General features: G+C 43.1%; 1 protein-coding gene across 4 annotated transcripts in view; it reads left to right on the top strand.

Annotated features, from left to right (window-relative positions):
* Window positions 1-21,446, top strand: part of LOC134295006 (neurexin-2-like) — an 87,400-nt gene extending 65,954 nt beyond the window's left edge. For 2 of the 4 annotated variants that reach the window (XM_062966964.1, XM_062966965.1), the window contains 3 exons: window positions 8,852-8,920; window positions 17,370-17,516; window positions 20,967-21,445. In XM_062966964.1, the coding sequence (XP_062823034.1) occupies window positions 8,852-8,920; window positions 17,370-17,516; window positions 20,967-21,244 (494 nt within the window). In that variant the 3' untranslated portion in view covers window positions 21,245-21,445. Of the gene's footprint in view, window positions 1-8,851; window positions 8,921-11,458; window positions 15,421-17,369; window positions 17,517-20,966 lie in introns of those variants that run through there. The other 2 variants (XM_062966966.1, XM_062966967.1) reach the window with 2 other exon arrangements.
* Window positions 21,447-21,526: the final 80 nt, after the last annotated feature.

The following is a 21,526-nucleotide window of genomic DNA, read 5'->3' as shown; positions in this document are numbered from 1 at the left end:
GTATTTACAAATTTAGCACCAAAACATTGCAACATTGACTACAAAAGCAATGACTACTAAAAGGCAGACTGCCTTGGATAACACAGAACCTTGGATAAGTGAGACTCTACTGTAATACAAAACAGGTTCAGCAATAGGTGATAATCTTACAGGATTCCAAATGTCTCATGAAAATCCAAAGGTCACACAGTCCAGGAATAGTCAAAAATCACAAGTAGAGCATAAATTCATAAGCAAAAGATATCCTTAGGAAAAAAAACTTAGCAAGAATCACAAAGCAAGAATATAAACAACCTTCCAAGATATTTGAATCCCATGAGCAGGACACAAGAACTCAGGCCTAGGTTCTCCCTCGAACACCAATGTTGCCTGAACTAATTTAAAGGTAAACAACTGGCCGTTAATAAGCAGTCATGAAGTCATGGTGTTTCCCATGAACTTTATCTATTTCCCACGTAAACATGCTGACCTTAGGAATTGATTCTCTGTCCTGATGTGCAAACAGAGATCCTGGTTTATCTCCATACCACCAGGTACTTTCCCTTGAGTTTTCTGTTTCACTTCATTCTTCTTCTCTCCTCCCCTTATCTAATGATGTTGTTTCTGGCTCCTGTGACTGACCTTGGAGCTCAGCACGGTCTGAGTCAATTTCATTCCCTTGGTCTGTATCACTTTGAACCCCAGGAAATCCCACAATCCCTTCTGAGTCTTCAGTGAACCCATCATCCCCTGGCTGCTGAACTACAACAGTCTATTCCAGGGGTCCCCAAACTAAGGCCCGTGGGCCGGATGTGGCCCTGCAAGGTCATTGACTTGGCCCCTGTCCTAAACTTTAGACTTAAGGTTGATCTAAGTCTACCTGGTCTTTGGAGGTCTCTTTGCTTACTTATGGCCTTATGAAATTGTCTAGATTGTCTTTGAAGATCTCTTTGCTTAGCTTCGACCTTATGAGATCGTCTAGATGGTCTTTGAAGGTCTCTTTGCTTAGCTACGGCCTTATGAGACCATCTAGATGGCTTTTGGAGGTCACTTTCCTTACCTATGGTCCTATGAGACTGTAGATGGCCTTTGAGGGTCCCTTTCCTTACCTATGGTTTTATGAGATTGTCTAGATGGCTTTTGGGGGCCCCTTTCCTTACCGATGGTCTTACAAAACCATCTAGATGGTCTTTGAGGTCCCTTTCCTTATCTATGGTCTTCTGATGCCCTTATGAGATCATCTAGATGGCCTTTGAGGGTCCCTTTCCTTACCTATGGTCTATTGAGACCATCTAGATGGCTTTTGGAGGTCACTTTCCTTACCTATGGTCCTATGAGACCATCTAGATAGTCTTTGAGGATCCCTTTCCTTATCTATAGTCTTATGAGACCATCTAGATGGCTTTTGGAGGTCACTTTCCTTACCTATGGTCCTATGAGACCATCTAGATAGTCTTTGAGGATCCCTTTCCTTATCTATAGTTTTATGAGACCATCTAGATGGCTTTTGGAGGTCACTGTCCTTACCTATGGTCCTATGAGACCGTCTAGATGGCCTTTGAGGGTCCCTTTCCTTACCTATGGTCTTATGAGACCATCTAGATGGTCTTTGGAGGTCTCTTTCCTTACCTATGGTCTAATGAGATCGTCTAGATCAGGGGTCCCCAAACTAAGGTCCTCCAGGGTCACTGACCTGGCCTCTGTCCTAAACTTTAGACTTAGGGTTGACCTAAGTCTGAAATGACTTGAAGGTACACAACAACAACAATCATAATTTTGGACTATTTCATCCTAATCCGGGCCCCCAACACTCTGAGGGACAGTGAATCGGCCCTCCACTTAAAATGTTTGAGGACCCCTGGTCTATGCAGTTCCTTCGTGGGATTTTCCATCTTTAAATTAGCACTTCAAATAGAGGAGGAGAACTTCCAACTTAAAGGCAGGCTGTGCAATGCAGGATGGCCAAATTATCAGCATTCATCAGAGATGGATAAAGTTACTATTTTGGGCTATATCTCTGAGAATCTCCCCGCTAGGCTGTGTTGCTTAGAAGATACCGAGAATTGCAGTATGAAAATGTTTCAGAGACAGTTGCTTTTTTGCCCAAAGTTCAAGACAGAGGACTTCTTTGTAGACTGGATCCAGCAGTTCCCTGTCTCGGTGTAAATCTATTGCCTATGTTCCTATTTCAATCAACCCATTCTTCAGAAGCAGGAGAACTGGAATCTGACACAATATTTTAGAACAATTTTTCTTCCACCCTCCCCTATCCCAAATTTAGGGTGTAGGCAGAGCCCTAATTTTGAGTTGGAGCAAAAAGCTGATACTTGAAGAAGACATTGACCCACCCTTGAGAGAGATGAGCCAGTTGTCTCACGTGAGATAAGGCAACCGCCTGCTTTTGCATTCAAATCAAAGCTGTAGTGATCTGAGCACTGAACTCTGGAATCCAGGGTTTGGATCCCCACTGCTGAATTATTCCCCTGCTATATTCCTGCAAACCTTGAAGTTTCCCCCCAGGGACCCACAGATGACTCAGCCTGTCTGCTCAAGTCATCCAAGGACACCCTTCTGTCTGTTCCAGACCCTCCAGGACAGGGTTGGAGGGGACGAACGAGAAGGACATTTCCTCCATTGTGTCACCCAGAAGGTATCAGTCCCCTAATAAAATGAAACAAAGCAGCAAGCGGTTATGCAAGAGGAGCAAAAGGCAACAGACTTTGCTTAAGTCTCAGATCCCAGATTTAATAATAATAATAATAATAATAATAATAATAATAATAATAATAATAATCTTTATTCTTATACCCTGCCTCCATCTCCCCGAAGGGACTCGGGGCGGCTTACATGGGGCAAAAGCCCGAGCAAATACAATAAGGAACACATCAAACAGCAAAAACCACGCGCAAATGAGAATAAACATGTTAAAAAAACAGCAAAAACATTAGTAAAGACATATTAAAATACAGCAATAAAATCATAAAAAACGAACTGGGCGAAAGTGCACTAAGTGTGTTTTGTAAACATGAGGCAGTTATTAAAATGTTTCAAAATAAAGAGCGAAACGTCAGGAGAGAATGCTTCTGGAACATACAGCCTGGAAAACTCATAGTAACCCAACAATAACATACCTCTCTCTATCCAGGTGTATGTTTTAATCAATGGGGTAAGATTTTGGATTACCCATTTTTAAAGCCTAGGTATCCATACATGTACGTAGATCGCAAACAAGATGTAGTTAAAGCAATGTAACTAATTAATAATTTCCAATTATAAACCAAACACAACAAAACGATAGTACAGCAAAAGTAATCAGAAGTGGACACAAGCCAGACACAGAAATGGGAAGCAAAGGATGTTTGCACAGGCATCCTTGATAGATAAGCATGTCATCCATCCCCAACCTGTTGTTGAACCTGGCTGCTATTGCTCTGTGGATAATTGCAGCTTACAGGTAGAAGGTGGGCAGAGTCAGAGCACCTGAAACCCAGAATTACTTGCCTGCAGCAGCCTCACGCTTGAGGAAGATTTCAGGGCCCGGGCAGCTTTTGTACTGTGCAAATATGTAGCTAGAACCTGGCTTGCTCATCAGGGATAACCTCACAGCAGTCCTTCCCCTTTTCAAGCTGGTTGTTCTGACAGGGTTTGATTATCACAGTAAAATAACAAATCTAATCATACCAATAATAATAGAGAAAAATTATAAATATACCATATATACTCGAGTGTAAGCTGACCCAAATATAAGCCAACCAAGACCTGCACCCGGGTATAAGCTGTTTTAATCAGAATTGGATTCTTCCCCAATGCTGTCAGTAAGTAAGTAAGTAAAAGTTTATTTGTATGCCGCCCTCTCTCCCAAAAGGGACTCAGGGCAGTTTCCAATATAAAATCAGCATAAAACATTGTACAATAAAACACTGAAAACACTATAAAACGCTATAAGAATTTTTTAAAAAACATAACAATTGACTAAAACAATCACATAAACAGAAGCAATATAATCACTCAAATAACACGTGGCTGGCATGACCGCAAGGAGCGTCAGCCTATATACCATATATACTTGAGTATAAGCTGACCCGAATATAAGCCTGCACCCAAGTATAAGCCGTTTTAATCAGAGTTGGATTCTTCCCCAATGCTGTCGGCATATATACCGTATATACTCAAGTATAAGCCGAGGCACCTAATTTGACCACAAAAAAACTGGGAAAACATTGACTCCAGTATAAGCCAAGGGTGGTAAATTTCAGAAATAAAAATAGATTCCAATTACCGTATATACTCGAGTATAAGCCGACCCGAATATAAGCCGAGGCACCTAATTTGACCACAAAAAAAGGGGAAAATATTGACTTCAGTATAAGCCGAGGGTGGGAAATTTCAGAAATAAAAATAGATTCCAATAACTGTATATACTCAAGTATAAGCTGATCCGAATATAAGCCCGCACCCGAGTATAAGCCGTTTTAATCAGAGTTGGATTCTTCCCCAATGCTGTCGGCATATATACCATATATACTCGAGTATAAGCTGACCTGAATATAAGCCGAGGCACCTAATTTTCCTACAAAAAAACTGGGAAAACATTGACTCCAGTATAAGCCGAGAGTGGTAAATTTCAGAAATAAAAATACAGTAGAGTCTCACTTAGTCAAGCTAAACAGGCCGGCAGAACCTTGGATAAGCGGATATCTTGGATAATAAGGAGGGATTAAGGAAAAGCCTATTAAACATCAAATTAGGTTATGATTTTACAAATTAAGCACCAAAACATCATGTAATAAAACAAATTTGACAGAAAAAGTAGTTCAATACGCAGTAATGCTATGTAGTAGTTACGGTATTTACGAATTTAGCACCAAAATATCACGATATATTGAAAACATTGACTACAAAAATGCCTTGGATAATCCAGTTTTGGTGCTTAATTTGTAAAATCATAACCTAATTTGATGTTTAATAGGCTTTTCCATAATTCCCCCTTATTATCCAAGATATTTGCTTATCCAAGGTTCTGCCAGCCCATTTAGCTTGGATAAGTGAGACGCTACTGTGTTAATAATATTAATAAAAATATAGTAAAATAAATGTAATAGCAGCAACAATAATAGAGAAAAATAATAAATGTACCATATATTCTTGAGTATAAGCTGACCCAAATATAAGCCATCCAGGACCCTCACCTGAGTATAAGCTGAGGGGGGCTTTTTCAGTCTTTAAAAAAGGGCTGAAAAACTAGGCTTATACTCGAGTATATACAGTATTTGCATGTGCATACACAAAGACAGGGAGAGAAAAATTGTGGACACTGAGATCAGAGGAAAACGAAACGCCAAAAAGTACAGGCAGTGACAATTACGGAAAAGCTTAAACATATGTAAAATACTCACCGCGACATGCGTCGATGCTTTACGTCCATTTTGGCTTTAAGGTAATTGTCACAGCCTGTACTTTTTGAACGTCACTCGTTTCATTCACTCCTCGCCATCTTCCCGAGGGCAGCCACTTAGGCATCACCAAAATGAGGCACGAAAGAGCACACAGATTTGCATTAAATCTGCCAATGGTAATTTTTTTATATATATAGATGCAAATTTGGATGTAAGAGTTACTATAATCCAAATAGGAATACAAGCTTTCTCGGCACAGTTGACTGCCTGGGACATGCATGGGTGAACTTCGGCCCTCCAGATGTTTTGGACTCCAACTCCCACCATTCCTAACAGCATTATCTGTATCAACTTGCCAACATTTAACTGAATTGTCCAATTCTTTCTGAAAAAGACACTGTGATATCCAGTATGCCCAAAACATCGGTTATTTTGCTGAACCAGATGTACTTTTAAATCTATAGAAATGTTTGGTACTGAGGCTGCGGCAATTTTCCACTGGTTGCTTCATACAGGACAATCTAACTCTTTAGTTCATTGAGTTCTAACTTCACCGAACAATACATATTCATAAACTATACTTTCTAATAATGGGGACAGTGGTCCTGCAAAGGTTGTGTCTAAAGCCTTGAGACCCTCTTGGGTTTATTTTATTTTTTGCGGTTAGGAAGTGAGGACAATGTTGCTGTTTAGGAGCATTTTTCCTCTAGGAATTTGGACCAAAAATTGATTTTTCCAATCTGGCAATGCCAGGCATACAGGGTCTCAAGATTCAGCAATGGGACTTACTTTCATTGTTTCCCATCATACAAGGGTTGAATGAAAAGTAATGCCTCCACCTTCGTAACTCCTCAACACATGGCAGTCCTGGTATGCGTCCAAATGACATATATTATTACAGTTCCCCGTACAAAGCTCGATTTGGCCGTACCCGGCAAAATGAAAAGGAGCAACAGCTCTAACACAAAAGTTATTCAAGTCTGGTATTGGTTCCAATGTATATAGGCTTCAGGGATACATAGTCAATGAAAATATCTTCCAAACAATTTAAACAGATGGTTGGTCGTGTTGCTGTATACTGGAATGAAGAAAATAATGATGGAGCACCGCTCTCAAAAAAGTCTTCGAAAATAAAGTCTAAATAAAGTCCCAAGTCTACAGGGGTCCCGGGTATTTTTGTACCCTGTTTCAGGGAGAAAATCCCCTTCTTCAGGAGTTGTTATACTCAGCAACAATGAATTTCTATATAGTGCCTAATTGCTTTCACTGAGTGACCCTGCTTGTGGTGATTTCAACTGCGAGTGTTTGTACGGGGAACTGTAATAATATATGTCATTTGGACACATTTTCTTTGTACATAGACTATCGTATGTTTGTATAGATACTTTACAAGTATTCTGGGATTTTGTATAGTAGTCCTGGTATGCGGCATCTAACTTGTGTGACCGACAAAGAGTTGGACGTCCTGTGACAGCAACCACCGAGTTTCACAAGCAAAAGGTTGGCAGATTGATTCAGGATGATCATCGTATCACTCAGAGAGAAATTTCAAGCATCATTGGCATTTCACAAGAACATGTGGGTCACATTATTGCTTTGCTTGGCTATCAGAAGATCCAACTCTTTGTTTGTCACATAAGTCAGGTGTTCCCACCTCAACATCTTTAAACTTACTTGCCCAACGACGCACAGGACTCACATCAACACAATCACCATAATCACCTTTCATTCTCTGATGAATCTCCTTTGGGGTGGCACCTTCTGCAGTCAAGAATTCAGTGACTGCACGTTGCTTAAGTCACATTGACCGACCGTCTGCACAGGGTTCCAGACTTTGCACTTTAACAACACAACCGTTCAATGCTAAGGCTTCCCTGTCTGCGCAGGGTTCCATACTTCGCACTTTAACAACACAACCGTTCAATGCTAAGGCTTCCCGCCAAATGGAACTGTAGAGGAGAGTCTACTAAATAAGCCAGGACCTGCCGCAGACCAGTACTGCCATCTGTTGAGGAGTTATGAAGGTGGAGGCATTACTTTTCATTCAACCCTCATCTTTAATGTGTATCCCATCCATATGGACAATATGATGGGGGGGACAGATGCAGAAGAGGGTCTTCTCAGCCATGGCATCCCACTTGTAGAATTCCTTACTTTTGCAGACCCTCCCTGCACCAGTGTTGCTACCTTATTTTTTTTTTGGTTTCTAGTCAACATGTGGTTTTTTTTATTATATGTCTTCACTAAGCCTAATTTCCTTTGAACCTTGTCCATGGTTGTTTTAAAACCCTTTTAAATCTCTTTCAATTACAGTAGAGTCTCACTTATCCAAGCTTCACTTATCCAAGGTTCTATATTATCCAACACGGTCTGCCTTTTAGTAGTCATTGTTTTTGTAGTCAATGTTGCAATGTTTTGGTGCTAAATTCGTAGATATAGTAATTACTACATAACATTACTGTGTATTGACTGCTTTTTCTGTCTATTTCTTGTCAAACATGATGTTTTGGTGCTTAATTTGTAAAATCATAATGTAATTTTATGTTTAATAGGCTTTTTTCTTAGTCTCTCCTTGTTATCCAAGATTTTTGCTTATCCAATGTTTAATAGGCTTTTTTCTTGATCCCTCCTTACTATCCAAGATTTTTGCTTATCCAATGTTTAATAGGCTTTTTTCTTGATCCCTCCTTATTATCCAAGATTTTTGCTTATCTGATGTTTAATAGGCTTTTTTCTTGATCCCTCCTTATTATCCAAGATTTTTGCTTATCCAATGTTTAATAGGCTTTCTTCTTGATCCCTCCTTATTATCCAAGATTTTTGCTTATCCAATGTTTAATAGGCTTTTTTCTTGATCCCTCCTTATTATCCAAGATTTTCGCTTATCCAATGTTCTGCCGGCCCGTTTATGTTGGATAAGTGAGACTCTACTGTACTTGGAATTTTTGATACGTTATGTCTAGATTTTAGTTCTGCCTTGTTGAAATCGTTTATGCCGTCTATAAACCTGTTTACAGGTTTGAAATCTCATGATAATAACTAGTAAATATTGCGGTTTGATTCGAATAGTTTCCAACATTTACTGGAAGTTTGTTTCCAACATTGATTTTTGGGGAATGCTTTGTGGGCAGGTTGCGGGTTTGGGGCAGGGTCAAGGGAGTGTTTACAACGGAAGCATTGTTCCCAAGCGGCCTTTTTGTACATGTTGTGCAATTGTTGTTGTTGTTATGGATGGAAGAAGGCAAACAAATTCTGCCAAATCAACCTGAGATATGTTCGCCTTGCTTTGGGTGTTCTTACTTATTAATACGTTTGCCATCTTGACCACACTCTGATGCCGCTCGTCTCTCAATTTTCATCTGTGAAATATTGGAGGGTATACTCTATGTGTGTGCATAGGGAGTGATATGATATATCTGGGGATAATGGTGGTTCTTCTGGAGTTATTCCCTAATGCTATATTTCTCCTTCTACAGGAGGGTCCCTACTCTACTCGGAAGGTGGGACAGGGAGAGGAACCAGCGAGGTGCACCAGACGTCGAAAGGTCAGTGTAAACCCACCACCATGTCTTTCAGGACATGCAAGATGCAAGGCCAATGTCTCCCATTGCTGGATTTATTTATTTATCATGTCAGAAGCAAATTGGGTGAACTTATAATGTATTTAAAAACACAAACAAAGTTAAAAACTTGGCATTATATTACGAGGGCTATCCAGAAAGTAGATTACGTTTTGGAATTAAAAATGAACAAAGTATAGGAGAAAACATTCACCATATGCAGTTGAAAGCCACACCTAAATACCACTTCTCAACATAGTTGCCATTCAAATCTAGGCACTTATGATAGCGATGAATTGGGCCGGGCTCTGGCGCAGGCTGGTGAGCAGCCTGCTGCAATAAATCACTCTGACCATGAGGTCATGAGTTCAAAGCCGCCCCGAGTCCCCATTGGGGAGATGGTGGCGGGGTATAAATAAAGTTTTATTATTTTATTATTATTATTAAGGCCAGCCCGTGAAGGGGTGAGCACCCGTCAATTAAAAAAAAAAGCCCCTGCTCGTTGCTGACCTAGCAACCCGAAAGATAGTTGCATCTATCAAGTAGGAAATAAGGTACCACATATAAAGTTTATAAAGGAGCCCTGATGGCAAAGTGTGTTAAAGCACTGAGCTGCTGAACTTGCAGACCGAAAGGTCCCAGGTTCAAATCCCAGGAGCGGAGTGAGCGCTCGCTATTAGCTCCAGCTTCTGCCAACCTTGCAGTTCAAAAACATGCCAATGTGAGTAGATCAATAGGTACGGCTCCGGCGGGAAGGTAATGGTGCTCCATGCAGTCATGCCAGTGGCCACATGACCTTGGAGGTGTCTGCGAACAACGCTGGCTCTTCGACTTAGAAATGGAGATGAGCACCAACCCCCAGAGTTGGTCACGACTGGACTTAATGTCAGGGGAAATCTTTACCTTATAAAGTGGGGAGGCAAATTTAACTAATTTACAATGTTGGAATGAGGAAGTGCCGTCACAGTGGATGATGAATCAGCTGCTCTCCAGTGTGGCCAGAATCGAACATCCCCTCAGGAGAAGGTTAAATTGCCTCTGCATCTGTCTCTGTCTCGGTTCTATGTGTTATATGGGCATTGAATGTTTGCTCTATATGTATATCATGTGATCCGCCCCTGAGTCCCCTTCGGGGTGAGAAGGGCGGAATATAAATGCTGCAAATAAATAAATAAATAAATAAATAAATAAATAAATAAATAAATAAATGGGCTTGGCAACTCCTTCCCCACCAAACTCTGCCGCTTGCGTTCTCAACCAGCCGGTCACCCCTCTCCACAGCTGCGCATCATCACCAAAACGCTGCATTGAGGACGCAAGCGGCAGAGTTTTGTGGGGAAGGAGTTGCCAAGCTCATTCATCGCTATGAGAAGTGCCTAGATTTGAATGGCGACTATGTTGAGAAGTGGTATTTGGCTGTGGCTTTCAACTGCATACGGTAAATGTTTTCTCCTATACTTTGTTCATTTTTAATTCCAAAACGTAATCTACTTTCTGGATAACCCTCGTAGATTTCCTTTGACCACTTGGAGTGCCTCTGATGTTGCCGTGAGAAGGTCCTCCATTGTGTATGTGGCAGGGCTCAGGTTGCATTGTCGTACCTTGTCTGTGGTTTGCTCTTCTCCACACTCGCATGTCATGGACTCCACTTTGTAGCCCCATTTCTGAAGATTGGCTCTGTATCTCGTGGTGCCAGAGCGCAGCCTGATCAGTGCCTTCCAAATCACCCAATCCTCTGTGTGCCCAAGAGAGCGTCTCCCATCTGGTATCAGCTACTGATTGAGATTCCGGGTTTTCACCTGCCACATTTGGACTCTTGCTTGCTGTGGTGTTCCTGCGAGTATCTCTGTAGATCTTAGGAAGCTGTTTCTTGCTTTAAGGCGTTGGTTTGCTCGCTGATATCTGAACAGAGGATGGACCGGAGATGTCAATACCTTGGTCCTTTCATTGCTGGCTGCTATTTCCTAACGGATATCGGATGGTACAATACGGGCTAAAAAGTATAATTTTTCCATGGGTGTAGGATGTAGACATCTTGTGAAAATGTGTCATGTCTCATTAAGAGCCACATAAACTGTTTTAACGTGGTGAGATGTATTCCACACTGGGCATGTGTATTCAGCAGCAGAGTAGCAAAGCTGTGTCGGGTTGTGATCCCAGGTTGTGCCAAACAGCTTTCGTCCAATATTATTTCTAGCACCCACTTTTTGCTTGATATTCAAGCAGTGGTTCTTATAAGTCAGAGTGATTTCCAAGTATTTTGTTGTGCTGCAATGCTCCAGGAGGATTCTTTCCCAGGTCATGCTCAAGGCTTGAGATGCTTGTTGGTTCTTAAGGTGAAAAGTATGTGTGTGCAGTTTAGATCGATTAGGAATGAGCTGGTTTTCCCTGTAATAGGCAGTAATCTTTGGGGTTCAATTTACAGCCCAAAAAGCTCACAACAACATTTATAAGGGTTATTCTTATGTTCTTCCAAGAGAGAGGGGGAAACAAAGCCTTAACTCTCTGCTATCCTTTTGATAGGCAAAACAAAAGCCTAACAGCACAGCAAGAACTTCAGAGAGGCAAGAATCCAAAAGGACCTTTATGATTGACACAGGAATGTTGAAACAGCGAGCTTTAGGCAGTAAGAGCACCTAAAGCTCCGGAGAGCTTCTGTTCAACCATTTCAAGTTTGAGCAGTGATGGCATGATCGTCAGCATAGAAGGAAATCTCTGTCCCTTCTGGCAGTGGTTGATCATTTGTATAAATGTTAAACATGGATTGCTAGATTATCATTCATAAATCAACACTATGAGACCATTTCCTCCACTTAACTTCAGTGTTTGTGTGCATAGGTGATATTGTGTTTGTACGTTCGTGAAACAATGTCCTTTTTCACCAGCCCTTGGCTTTCAAGAAGCGCACACTTTCTCTCTTTCTCTCACATTCACAACCCAGCCGTGTGAAGCGTGAAAAATCCCAGCCTTAATATTTAATTACAACGCGAGCAATTAATACATTCTGTCCAGGGAGGGTGAGGGGAGACTCAAAGGGATCGTTAACATTAATGATGCATTCAGAACAAATAAGATGCCATTAATATACGGAGGCCCATGGATGTACTGAAGGGAAAAAAGAGTAAGAAAAGGGCAGCTTGTACTCTCAATTTTAAAATGTGTGCATGTATCCACAGGCTGGGCAAATACCTCAAGTAAGATTCCCAAGTCAGGCCAGAGTATGGCCCAACTTCATTCCCCAACTGGCCAAAAATGTCCATAAATCAGGTCAATCAAACTTGCAATGTGATCATCTCTCTTCTTGGGCTGAACATACCAATTGTCTTTATCATGGGATCAGACACGGGTCGAATGAAAAGTAATGCCTCCACCTTCGTTACTTGGGTTAGGATGGGAATATTTTAATAAATCAAATGCAGAAATAATCCTTTAATTACCACTATTCACTTTTCCACATCATCACCAGACAATTGGAAACATTTCTGCCAACAATGAATATGTTTTCTGAAGCCGTCACGGAAGAAGTCGACACTCTGTTTCTGCAACCGGCATCTCACAGGACCCATCGTGCACAGATCTTCCGATAGCCAAGCAAAGCAATAATGTGACCCACACGTTCTTGTGAAATGCCGATTATGCTTGAAATTTCTCAACAACGATCATCCTGAATCAATCTGTCGACCTTTTGCTTGTGAAACTTGGTGGTTGCTGTCACAGGACGTCCAACTCTGCCACGGAAGGCAGATGTTCTCACCTCAACATCTTTAAACTTATTCGCCCAATGACTGCTTTTGACACAATAAATAAATAAACTGCAATTGCGGAGAGGTGTTTGAGAGATCTTCCCCCTTCCCAACTTGGATGCTTTTGGATGCAAAAACACCTTCAAATCTGTATAGATGAAGGGAAGCGAGTCTCTTCCAGACTGCAAAATATCCTGAGCCAACCCCCTAGGGCTTTAGGCTGGCGGGGAGATATCGTTTTGTTCTTTATCGGTATAGGTCTTAATTCTGTTTTCAATCTGTGTTGTATGTTTTAATTGGATTTGGTTTTGTTTGATTTGACCAAATCAACAAATCAAGTTTTTCTTTCCTTTCAGTTCTGGCTTGCCTTTGGGGGCTGAGGGACAAGCTGAAGCCTTTCTGATTAAGGAGGCTTTCAAGGCCCCTTGTTGAGGTCAGCGGGTTGCTAAACCAGTGCTAATGATGCTTTTATAGGCGGCTGAAGTGGGTTAGCCAGGCAACACTCAACCTCAACAAGGAGAGGGCGGGAGGTGTAAAAGCCATTGTAAAACGCCACAAAATATGCATGCACACACATGCACCACTTGACTTCATTCCGACATTGCAGGCAAGACCATGCACCGCATCTACGAGGGTTGAATGAAAAGTAATGCCTCCACCTTCGTAATTCCTCAACAGATAACAGTCCTGGAATGTGGCAGGTACTGGCTTGTTCAGTAGACTCTCCTCTACAGTTCCATTTGGTCGGAAGCCTCAGCATTGACTGGTTGTGTTGTTAAAGTGCGAAGTATGGAACCTTGCGCAGATGGTCGGTCAATGTGACTTAAGCAACATGCAGTCACTGAATTCTTGACAGCAGAAGGTGTCACTCCAAAGGAGATTCATCAGAAATTCAAGCTGTTTGGGGTAATTGTGTTGATGTGAGTCCTGTGCGTCATTGGGCGAGTAAGTTTAAGGATGTTGAGGTGGGAACATTGTTACCAGGTGAGTGTGCAGCGGAATCAGCAGAGTCCAGTTAACACCATGTGCAAAAGACTCAGACCAGGCAGAGGAATTGAAAGAACAAAAGGAAAAACTTTACTTGTTGAGTTGAAGTCAAATAAACAGTTCAGCAATCATACAATGTCCATGTAGTTGCATAAGATCAATAACCAATCAATCAGCATTCAATATATATACAGCATAGCATATTTAAATCAGCTACTTGACCGTAGCCAGAGAGCCTGTCTATTTTCTGTGCTCTCCCACCAAGCTCAAATTCCAACTGACAAACCAACTGACAAACCAAGCCATCTGCCATCAAACCGATACATTGTTTTAGGCGTGGCTTTGCCTCTGCAAAGCTGAGCTCTTTTGCAGAGATTTCCTGCAAACATCTTTTGCAAGGATTTCTTTACACACACACATAGCAATTTGGGGCAATAAATATCTGACTTGCATGACAAACAAAGAGTTGGATGTCCTGTGACAGCAACCATAGAGTTTCACAAGCAAAAGTTGACAGATTGATTCAGGATGATCGTCATATCACTTAGAGAGAAATTTCAAGCATAATGGGCATTTCACAAGAACGTGTGGGTCACATTATTTCTTTTTCTTGGCTATTGGAAGATCTGTGCACAATGGGGACTGTGGGACGCTGGTTGCGGAAACAGAGTGTCAACTTCTTCTGTGACGACTTCAGAAAACGTGTTCATCGTTGGCAGAAATATATCCAATTGTCTGGTCATGATATGGAAAAGTGAATAGTGGTAGTTAAAGAGCACATTCTAAGGATTATTTCTGTGTTTCATTTATTAAAATACTAGCTGTGCCCAGCTACGCATTGCTGTGGCTAAGTTTGGTGGTATGGAAAATAAGGTTGTGAGGAATTGGTGGTAGTTAGTATATGTGCTGTCCTAAAGCATGTAAATTTACAATATTTCTTGTTATTCCTTGTTTTGTCTGCTGGGGGCAAGTAGGAATGCTGCAATTAGGCAAAATGATTTGAATGTAATGACCTTTAAGCTTCAAAGCCTGGCTGCTTCCTCCCTGGGGGAATCTTTTGTTGGGAGGTATTAGCTGGCCCTGATTGTTTTATGCCTGAAATTTTCCTGTTGTCAGAGTGTCGTTCACACTGAACACAGTTCAAAGCATCCCCATTACCCTTTACTGTAAGCCCTCCCCCCGTTGTTATTATTATTAGAGAGGCTCGCGTGCTGCGTCCTGCGCCACGCATGCGCATATGGCCTTTTGGTGTTTTTTGTCTCTTTTAGGCGATGTATGTGAGTAATAGTTTTGATCGTGTTGTCGGAACCTAGCCACAAGAACCGTGGGTTGTGTTGCCAAGTTTCGTGTTTCTGGGTGGTTTAGTTTCGTTGTCTACTTTTAGGTAAAAATTCCATTACATTTTTATATTTATAGAAGATTCCCATCCAAACCCAAGTAACGAAGGTGGAGGCATTACTTTTCATTCAACCCTCGCAGATCCTCATACGTCTTTTGTGTCAGAACCCTGCTACTAGAGCCTGGATGTGGCTCTGAGTTTCAGGGTCACTGACATTGATAAGACACCTGCGGCTCAGGACTTGGAGAAGAAACGGCTGCTGGACTTGGCGGGGAATTTGCGCGGGGTTTTACTGAGCGGGAAGAGACTGTTCAAATGAGGGGGAGGGTATATAAAGGAGGGTTGGCCGTAGTATCCCATTCTTGGCTTTTCTGATGTTCATGTTTCCTACAGTAAAAGTTCCTGGTGATACCACAGAGAGTCTTGTGTGTTCATTCAGGAGCGGCTGTGGTGAGCTGACACTTTTGAATTAATTAGAATTAGAATACATAAAGCAATCTCCCCATTCAGCACTGGATTTGATCATCCCCTCCAATTAGGAGAGAGCGAGCATGGTCTTAGACTGCGACTCTGGAGACCAGAGTTCGACTTTCTGCTCAGACTTGGAAACCCGTTGGGCAACCTTGGGCAAGTTATACTCTCTTGGCCTAAGAGAAAAGCAAACCCCCTCAAAACAAAATTTGCCAAGAAAATCCCTTGATAGGCTCACCTGAGGGTCACCAGAAGTTTAAAATGTCCTGAAGGCATATAATAAATGCCCATAATAGGATTCAGGGTCCCTTGAGCTATGATCTTTCCTTGAACTTTGGAGAGGATGCTCTTGCAATGCTTGGAGGCAGTAGGGTCAGAGATGAAGAAAATTAGCTGTGTTCTGTGTGTGTATAAAAGGCAGGGAGGACTTTGGAGGTTCTGGGAGTTGTATTCCAAAAGGCTAACCTTTCCGAGCTCTGAATTTATTTATTTATTTTTTGCTGCCACTCAAGGAAATGGGGGCTGAAATGTTGTGCTCTTACTCACAGCAGGAGTTGGCTGTACTAAAGGGCAGGGCCCGACTCACCGGGCCCTGCAGATTGCTGGGAAGGGCGCTCCCTCCCTCCCAGCATGGCGGCGGACCAGGGGGCTTCTTCTTCCCAGGAGCCCCCTCGGCGCGGCGGGAAGGTTTCCCGCCGCCAGCACCCGCTGGCCAATGGCAGGCCAGCACTCCTGGGCTGCCATTGGTCAGCGCCCCTCCATGGGCGGGGCCGCACCAGGCTCCGCCCCCGAGAGGCTCAACAGCAGCCATTCGGAGGCTGCAGCTTGGAGGAGGAGGACACGCACGGAGCAAGAGAAAGAAGGCAGCGCGAGGAAGAAGGCAACGAGGGGCATCGGAGTTACAGTAGGAAGGCTGGAAACGAGGGGAAGGTGAGGGTACCCCGCTGGGAGTCTGGGCAGCTCCGTTTGGCATCCGCCGGGCGGTTTCATTCATGGGACATTGTCAACTAATCATGGGTCCTTCTCCTGGCCTCCGCTGCCTCCCGGCCTTGCGCAGGCCACCCCCCCCATTGCCGTGCTCCCCCCACACTCCCTCTTCACGGAGTCGTTTGCTCCAGCACCCCCCCCCCCCAGCCTGGCCAACGCTTTATTTCCGGGCCTCCTGGCCTCCGCTACCTCCCGGCCTTGGGGCCATCGCCTTGCTCCCTCACACTCCCTCTTCTCGGGGTCCGCTTGCTCCAACACCCCCCCTCCCCCGCCAGGCCAACGCTTGATTTTCGGGCCTCGGGCAGCGTCCCGGGTGCATGCGTTCCTCATGCTGGCCTTCCGGGGGGCCCGGGCGGCGAGCGAGGGGGGGGTGTGGGCGGCGGCGGGAGCGCGGAGCGGCCCCTCAAGCGCACCTTTACTGCTGGGCCTCGCGTCAGGCGCAGGCCCGGGTGGCGGCTGCAGGCCCGGGTGCCCCAAAAGGCTAACCTTTCCGAGCTCTGAATTTATTTATTTATTTTTTGCTGCCACTCAAGGAAATGGGGGCTGAAATGTTGTGCTCTTACTCACAGCAGGAGTTGGCTGTACTAAAGAATACACTCCAGATTCTCCTGAGAGCTTGTACGTGTTCTGTGCCAAGAAAAGCCTCGCTCTGTGGTCTGAATAAATATATGCACATAAGGCAGTGTCTGCACACATATGTAGGGAAGCCTGAGGAGAAGAAGAGAGGAAGGGAGGATTGAACAGGGGATCTGAGACCCCAGACTTGAACTCGTCTTATTTCTGAACCACTTTTCTTTGCAGCCATACCATATGCTGCAGCCATTTGGCAGCAACAGGGCCGAGGAACTCTCTGTTGCCCCACTTTCCAACTGCTTTGAAATGTCCCAGTTTCTCTTTCCTTCTCCAGGAAGCAGCCAGACTTTGAAGCTGCAAGGCTATTCAGTGCTAATCAAGGTGGCCAATGGCAACATTCACACTTGCCTCCAACAGACAAGAGTTCTTTCTCCCACCCTGGACATTATTCCACAGATATATAAACCCGACTTGCCTGAAGGTAAAGGTTTTCCCCTGACATTCAGTCTAGTTGTGGCCGACTCTGGGGTTGGAGTCCCTGTGGGGAGATGGTGGCGAGGTATAAATAAAGTTATTATTATTATTTTATTATGACACAGCAAACAAAATAGATATGCTGGATTTCATATCACAAAATCACAAGTCAAACACTTCCCAAGTGTCTAGAACTGTGTGATGTATTATTATTATTATTATTATTATTATTATTATTATATTTTATTTTATGACACAGCAAACAAGATAGATATGCTGGATTTCGTATCACAAAATTACAAGTCGAACACTTCCCAAGTGTCTAGGACTGTGTGATGTATTATTATTATTATTATTATTATATTTTATTTTATGACACAGCAAACAAGATAGATATGCTGGATTTCGTATCACAAAATCACAAGTTGAACACTTCCCAAGTGTCTAGGACTGTGTGATGTATATTATTATTATTATTATTATTATTATTATTATATTTTATTGTATGACACAGCAAACAAGATAGATATGCTGGATTTCATATCACAAAATCACAAGTTGAACACTTCCCAAGTGTCTAGGACTGCGTGATGTATTATTATTATTATTTTATTTTATGACACAGCAAACAAGATAGATATGCTGGATTTCGTATCACAAAATCACAAGTCGGATGATGCACGTAGATCCCAGTCGGGTGGCCTTTTGCAGTTGGCAGATCGTGATTTTGTCAATGTCTATTGTTTCCAAATGCCGGCTGAGATCTTTTGGCACGGCACCCAATGTGCCCATCACCACCGGGACCACCTGCACTGGTTTCTGCCAGAGTCTTTGGAGTTCAATCTTGAGGTCCTGATAGCGGCTGAGTTTTTCCTGTTGTTTTTCGTCAATGTGACTGTCACCTGGGATGGCAACGTCAATGATCCAAACCTTTTTCTTTTCCACAACTGTGATGCTTGGTGTGTTGTGTTCCAGAACTTTGTCAGTCTGGATTCGGAAGTCCCACAGTATCTTTGCGTGCTCATTTTCCAATACTTTTGCAGGTTTGTGATCCCACCAGTTCTTAACTGCTGGGAGATGGTACTTGAGGCATAAGTTCCAATGAATCATTTGGGCCACGTAGTTGCACCTCTGTTTGTAGTCTGTTTGTAGTCTGTCTGTGCGATTTTCTTCCAGCAGCTGAGGATATGATCAGTGGTTTCATCGGTTTCCTTGCACAGACTGCATTTTGGGTCATCAGCTGATTTTTCGATCTTGACCTGAATTGCCTTTGTCCTGATGGCTTGCTCCTGGGCTGCAAGGATCAGGCCTTCTGTCTCCTTCTTCAGGGTCCCATTCGTGAGCCAGAGCCAGGTCTTCTCCTTATCAGCTTTTCCTTCCATTTTGTCAAGGAACTTTCCATGCAATGTTTTGTTGTGCCAGCTGTCAGCTCTTGTTTGTAGTGCGGTTTTCTTGTACTGGTTTTTTGTCTGCTGTGCTTTGAGGAGTTTCTGATTTTTGACTTCAATCAAAGCAGGTTCTTCTTCTTCTTCTTCTTCTTCTTCTTCTTCTTCTTATTATTATTATTATTATTATTATTATTAGGACCCTTAGATTGTGGACCTTTGATCTGGGGGGCTTCCTTGGATTTTGGTGGAAAGGAGTATTAGAGTTACGTGTCATCTATGTAAAGATGACACTGAACTCCAACACGCCGGATGACCTCACCCAGAAGTTTCATGTCGATATTACAAGGGTTGAATAAAAAATAATACCTCCACCTTCGTTACTTGGGTTTGGATGGGAATATTTAAATAAATCAGCTGTTCAATGCCAAGGCTTCCCACCAAATGGAACCGTCTGTGCAGGGTTCCATACTCCGCACTTTAACAACACAACCATTCAATGCTAAGGCTTCCCTGTCTGCGCAGGGTTCCATACTTCGCACTTTAACAACACAACCGTTTAATGCTAAGGCTTCCCCGTCTGCGTAGGGTTCCATACTTGGCACTTTAACAACACAACCGTTCAATGCTAAGGCTTCCTGCCAAACGGAACTGTAGAGGAGAGTCTACTGAACAAACCAGGACCTGCCGCAGAGCAGGACTGCCATCTCTTGAGGAATTACGAAGGTGGAGGCATTACTTTTCATTCAACCCTCGTACACAGGCGGAACTGGACAATTTGGACAGAAAAACAAGAAAACTCATGACCATCCATCATTCCCTGCACCCTCGCAGTGATGTTGACCGGCTATATCTGCCTAGAAGATCAGGGGGCAGAGGACTCTTACAAGTCAAACAAGCAGTCAAAGAAGAAGAACATGCCCTGGCAGAATATGTAAAGCAAAGTGAAGAACCTGCTTTGATTGAAGTCAAAAATCAGAAACTCCTCAAAACACAACAGACAAAAAACCAGTACAAGAAAACCGCACTACAAACTAGTGCTGACAGATGGCACAAGAAAACATTGCATGGAAAGTTCCTTGACAAAACTGAAGGAAAAGCTGATAAAGAGAAGACCTGGCTCTGGCTCACGAATGGGACCCTGAAGAAGGAGACAGAAGGCCTGATCCTTGCAGCCCAGGAGCAAGACATCAGGACAAAGGCCATTCAGGCCAAGATCGAAAAATCAGCTGATGACCCAAAATGCAGACTGTGCAAGGAAACCGACGAAACCATTGATCATATCCTCAGCTGCTGTAAAAAAATCGCACAGACAGACTACAAACAGAGGCACAACTATGTGGCCCAAGTGATTCACTGGAACTTATGCCTCAAGTACCACCTCCCAGCAGAAAAGAACTGGTGGGATCACAAACCTGCAAAAGTCTTGGAAAATGAGCACGCAAAGATACTGTGGGACTTACGAATCCAGACTGACAAAGTTCTGGAACACAACACACCAGACATCACAGTTGTGGAAAAGAAAACGGTTTGGATCATGGATGTCGCCATCCCAGGTGACAGTCGCATTGACGAAAAACAACAGGAAAAACTCAGCCGCTATCAGGACCTCAAGATTGAACTTCAAAGACTCTGGCAGAAACCAGTGCAGGTGGTCCCGGTGGTGATGGGCACACTGGGTGCCGTGCCAAAAGATCTCAGCCGGCATTTGGAAACAATAGACATTGACAAAATCACGATCTGCCAACTGCAAAAGGCCACCCTGCTGGGATCTGCACGCATCATCCGAAAATACATCACACAGTCCTAGACACTTGGGAAGTGTTCGGCTTGTGATTTTGTGATATGAAATCCAGCATATATATCTTGTTTGCTGTGACATAATAAAATAACAATAATAATTCTTTATTTCTAGACTGCCCTCTCTCCCCAGAGGGACTTGAGCCTTCACTCACCAAACTACAGATCCCAAGATTACATAACATTGAACTATGACAATTTAATTACAGATATCTCAAATTAATTACAGGTATCTCAAATAGGAGCTCTATCCTCTATTGCCTTGTTTTCAGGAGATGCTGCTGGAGCTGGAGCTGGAGCGCAGGAGAGCCTGGCCTGTGTCCGGTGGCGGCAAAGAGGAGCTCCTCTTGTTCCGGGTTTTCCAGAAGAGGCTCAAAGGGTTGAAGAGCGGGGAAGAAATGCACCGGCAGCAAGAACTGTTCCTTCAAACCAGGTGAAGTCACGCAGTCTGCGAGGGACACCGAGGCCCCATCTCCACTGTTTATTTTACCTGTTTGAGGATGTTGTTTACATATGTACTGCTTGTTCTTTGGGCTTGTCCCCATGTTAGCCGCCCCAAGTCCCTGCAGGGAGATGGAGGCGGGATAGAAAAATAAAGTATTTTTAGTATCAGAAGTGACTTGAGAAACTGCAAGTCGCTTCTGGTGTGAGAGAATTGGCTGTCTGCAAGGACGTTGCCCAGAGGACGCCTGGATGTTTGATGTTTTTACCATCATTGTGGGGGTTACTCTGGATTACAACAACAACAACAACACATTATTATTATTATTATTATTATTATTATTATTATTATTTTATGACACAGCAAACAAGATAGATATGCTGGATTTCG

This window comes from Anolis carolinensis, unplaced genomic scaffold (assembly GCF_035594765.1).
Source record: "Anolis carolinensis isolate JA03-04 unplaced genomic scaffold, rAnoCar3.1.pri scaffold_55, whole genome shotgun sequence".
NCBI classification, from domain to species: domain Eukaryota; kingdom Metazoa; phylum Chordata; class Lepidosauria; order Squamata; family Dactyloidae; genus Anolis; species Anolis carolinensis.
The sequence above is the reverse complement of the archived record's forward strand: the minus strand, read 5'-3'. Positions and strand labels throughout refer to the sequence as shown.